The sequence below is a fragment of the Geospiza fortis genome, unplaced genomic scaffold (assembly GCF_000277835.1).
Source record: "Geospiza fortis unplaced genomic scaffold, GeoFor_1.0 scaffold17, whole genome shotgun sequence".
NCBI classification, from domain to species: domain Eukaryota; kingdom Metazoa; phylum Chordata; class Aves; order Passeriformes; family Thraupidae; genus Geospiza; species Geospiza fortis.
The window spans coordinates 1,770,310-1,775,005 of NW_005054438.1; the positions used below are offsets into that span (position 1 = coordinate 1,770,310).

The window sequence follows — 4,696 nt, forward strand, 5'->3', positions numbered from 1 at the left end:
CTGTCCCTGTGTCTGTCCCTGTGTCTGTCCCTGTGTGCAGAGGTCAGAGCAGGCCCAGGCTCTGCTCCAGGCCCAGCAATGGCCCCAGAGCCACGGGCAGGGCCTGAGCCCAGCAATTCCCCTGCACAGGAGGCACAACTTGTGCCCTGGGCAGTGCCCAGCCCTGAGCAGAGACCAGAGGGGCTCTGGGGGCTCCTCCTGGGGACATTCCAGAGCCATCTGGACCCAGCCCTGTGCCCTGTGCTCTGGGATGGCCCTGCTGGAGCAGGGAGGTGGCGCCAGGGACCCTCTGTGGTCCCTTCCAGCCTGACCATTCTGTGATCCAGTGATATTCTGGCAAAAGAGCCCCACTGTGGAACTTTGACATGGCTGTGGAGGGAACCAGCATTGTGGTATTTTCGGGGTCCCCGGGACGAAGAAGGAATTGAGAATCTGACTCCCTGTTCTTAGAAGGCTAATTTATTATTTTATGTACTTATATTATATTAAAGAATGCTATACTAAAACTATACTAAAGAATAGAGAAAGGATACAGACAGAAGGCTTAACAAGATGCTAATGAAAAACCTGTGACTCTCTCGAGTCCCAACACAGCTGGACCGTGATTGGTTCTTAAGTAAAAACAATTCACATGTTGGATAAACAATCTCCAACCACATTCCAAAGCAGCAAAACACAGGAGAAGCAAACGAGATAATATTATTTTCATTTTTCTTGGAGGCTTCTCAGTTTCCCAGGAGAAGAAATCCTGGCGAAGGGATTTGTCAGAAAATATGACAGTGACACAGCATCATCAAAGGACCTGAACTCTGTTTTGGATTTTCTCATTTCTGTCTGCCTCAGTCACATGATGAGCACCACTGGGCTTACAGAAACTGAACATAACAAGGGCACAGATGCAAACAGGAATCTCTGTGAAAAACAGTATCTTTAGTCCTCCTGCAAACTGTGGGCAAGTTATTCCCAAAGCTTTTGGTTTTGGTATACAGACAAATAGAAAGTGAAAATGAAACAAATCTGACCTTTTCTTTTTGGATATTATCTGGCAGCTTGAAGCCTTTGGCAGCTATAAAAACCCAACTTGATCTGAACTTTATATTCTTTATTTCTTTACTTCCCAGTTCTTCTACTAATTTTTTGGCGTCATCATTCAACCTAGGAAAACATGGTAAAAAAATGGATGTTAAAAATTCAGGATGTGAAAAATGATGAAAAATATAATGGCTGATTCATGCTTTACATTCAGCATTAAGCCTGCAGAAGCAAAAATGAGATTTAAATAGTTCTGTGGTAGCAGCATGACATTGAATTCACAGAGAGAATTGAATTTATAAATTTTTTTCCTTCTCAGTAACTGACTGATGTTAATACAACCTGTTTGTAACAGCATAGCAGAAAGGAAAATGTATATCAAATACTGTCTGGTGCTTCAGTCCTTCCTAAATAAGGACAAGAGTGTCAAACACGGATTAAGCATTTTCCTGAATAATACCATATTATGAACTCAGCTAAATTCTCCCAAAGATTCAAAAGCACCTGAAAAATCAGATTATGATGGTAGAAGGAATGAAAATAGAGACATCATGATTGGAGGTGTGGATAAATAACATTTCAGAGTAAAGAAGGTTGTGACCCAGAGGTAACAGCAATGCCCTTTGGGGTGCTTTTAAACAACATAATATCTGCCCATCCTAGGGAGCACCAACACACAGATATGTGTGTGCAATCATGGAAAAGACATGGAATTAGAACTTTTAGACAAGAATTCAGAGAACAACTCTGAGTGTAGAATGGAATTTACCATTCCTTTAGACCAATTCCCAACATGAATTTTCCAGCTTTTCACCTCTCTGCCCCTCAGGCTCCATAACCTCCTACCTGCTGCTGCCATCATCGTGAGTGGCCATCAGAAGGAGGGTCCCTTCTGGTGCTTTCCTGATGAAATCCATCATCTCCCTTGAGTGGTCTGTGGAGTCATAATAACACATATGACTAGAATAACAGAATAACCAGAATAACACAGCTGGTTATTCCTGGCACACACATCACATTCCTACTCATGCACCCACAGTCACGAGCATTTTTATGGAATCAGGGAATCACCTTCTGGTGCCTCAGAGCATTCTGGTTCTCCTCACTAATAGGTAAGGAAATTTGCCATTCAAAGTATAGAAAATGTGTTAAAAGCTATTCTTAAAGAAGATAATCTTTCCAGCTATGTGGAAGGATGTTAAGAGACAGATAAGCAAATTTCCTATGATTATTTTATAACTAAAATAGAACAAGATATGGCAGGAAAAGGAATTTTGCTGAGTGAAGTATCTGGATGTCATGTCTGGTTAAGTGCTATTCCTACCAACTGAAATAATTGAGACCAAAGAAAAAGACAAAACAAAAAAGGGGAAAAGAACAAGATAATTTAACAAAAAAGATCATTAACTATCTCAACCAACAGGAGAAATTCAGCTTTTCAGGCAAAATTTGTCATCCTATCTGGCCAGAACATATTTTATGAACACAGCCGCTGTTTGTTTCTAGCTGATTCCTGTTGAGAATACAAAGTCAATCAGGAAAGAGGAGGATAATTACATGAATCTGTCTTTTCTTAATGCAGAAACACTAACAAAAGCTCTGTTGGATTCTGTCCTTACCTCTTGCCCACATTTCAAAAAAATTTCTTGACACGAGTTTTCCTGTTTTATCTGTAATTAAAAAAAAACCCTAAATATGAGCAAATATTATTTTATTCAATAGGCAAACAGAATTTTCAGCTAAAGCTAGGCATCCCTAATTTAGAGTATTATTTGGCTTCTTTTGTTTCGGTTCTTAAATTGGAAGAAATATGAAATAACAAGTTTAAGATTTGGGGAGAATATTTTGTTTCATGTAGTCTCCGAATCATCAAATGTGACAAAAAATTTTATTATTTCTTATTTAAAAAAATATCATTTTCTTGTGTGTGCTTCCATGTTTTTAAATCTAAATATTCTATACTAAATCACAGCCATAGACAGGAAAATTGGTTAAGCCTAAGACTTTTTGAATGAACTTAATTCTATTCTGTGCAGTGTTTGAGATGTTTAACCTTTCATCCATAAGGCACTTATTAAGAACAGTCATCTTGCCTGATCTAATTAGTAGACATGTAAAAAAATATGTTTTGCGACAGACTGGTGCAGGATAAGAGACAGATTTGCCTGCTCCTATTTGCCACCATCTTCCTTGTGCATTCAAGATGACTATTTATCCTCTTACTTTAATTTTAAACTAATTTTTGTATTTTATACCCAGGAAAGATTTTATGATTGTTGGAAAAAAAGGTAGTAGTTAACTGGGGAAAAATTTGGAACAGATTCTTGTCAGTGGTTAATTTAATCCTCAGCAAAATCATACAAGTTTAGACAAAGTCAAGATCTTGCTTAGCAATAGTGAGACAAAAAAAATTAAAATATAAGTGTTTTGTGATCAAAGCCAGCTTGACTGTTCCTGTGAACTCCATTTTTATCCCCTCTTCCACAAGATTTAGGCATTCATTTTTTTTCTGGACCCATTATTGAATACACTGCACTTCTTCATCCTTCCCATTCATCTAAATGAAAATTTAGGAGTTAGGTGCCTCCAAACCTAGAATAAAGCACACCTGCTACTTCCATTGGCTTTGACTATAAGCAAATGGCAGTTTAATATTAATTAAAATTTGAGTTTGTCTTTCTGCATCCTGAATAAGTCTGGAAAAAGAACTTGTACCATGGCTACACCTTGAGGCAGAGCTGCAGCTCTCAGTTCCTGCCTCCCCCTTATCAGTGAACAGCAGATATAATTTATCAAGGATTGAAGCTGAAAGCTGAGTCCTACTGCTGGAGATCACAGATATTCTTGCTGTGCTACAAGTCTTTTGTCTAACAAAATACACCACATCTTTGTGCACATTTGCTATTCTATTTTCCTCTATTGATTATGAACATGTTTCTTTTGTTTACCCAGAAGATTGTTTTTGTCACACAGATTTGTTTTTCTTACATTAATGTGAATCAAGTTTGCAGTATTTTCCTTTCCCTTCCATACTAGCTGGTAAAAAACCCCACAAAACAAAAAATCCAATCCCCCCAAGAACACTGGTAATTTATTGCAGTACAAAAGTATGTGTCTCTCTAACATTTTTCTCTCTTACTTACAATTCACAATGGCAATGATTATGCCACTTTTATGTTCATAATTCCTTTCATTTATAAACCTGGAATTGAAATAAATACAATATCAGTAAAAGACACCTGTCCAGCACTCTGTTGCAAAGTTATGTTTACCAGTGCTAAGTAATTTCCTGATACTTATGTTTTCATCAGTTATTTAAATCAAAACTCTGTTGTGAACAAGAGCTTGAAAATCTTGCGCAGTGTATCTGTCAGTTTCCTTCAACAATGACTCTTTCAAAATGAGCCAGATCAAGAAAATATTTCATACATTTTCAGCCAGGAAGATAAAGGAGGAAAAAAACCCAAAACAAACAAGATGAGGTGGTTTTGTGACTGTACTCTCTGTGGATTATGTCTCCTGGAAAGGTCACTGCAAGGTTTTGAAGTTATTTCACCTGTCCAGTTTGAAAAGCTGTGAAAGAATCTGACTTTCAGAAGGTGCTGAACAGTCAGCATTCTGTAAATCTACTATCCTGCACCATGAAAATTAAAAATCCTGCTGA

The 4,696-nt window shown here is 37.9% G+C and overlaps 1 protein-coding gene across 2 annotated transcripts in view; it reads right to left on the reverse strand.

The window, feature by feature from the left end:
- Positions 1–4,696, reverse strand: part of FAM3B (FAM3 metabolism regulating signaling molecule B) — an 11,020-nt gene that overhangs the window by 755 nt on the left and 5,569 nt on the right. For both annotated transcript variants that reach the window (XM_005427258.2, XM_031062141.1), the window contains exons 4-7: positions 4,176–4,234; positions 2,652–2,702; positions 1,879–1,966; positions 1,023–1,155 (exon numbers count right to left, since the gene is read on the reverse strand). In XM_005427258.2, coding sequence (XP_005427315.2) covers positions 1,023–1,155; positions 1,879–1,966; positions 2,652–2,702; positions 4,176–4,234 — 331 coding nt within the window. The remainder of the gene's footprint in view (positions 1–1,022; positions 1,156–1,878; positions 1,967–2,651; positions 2,703–4,175; positions 4,235–4,696) is intronic.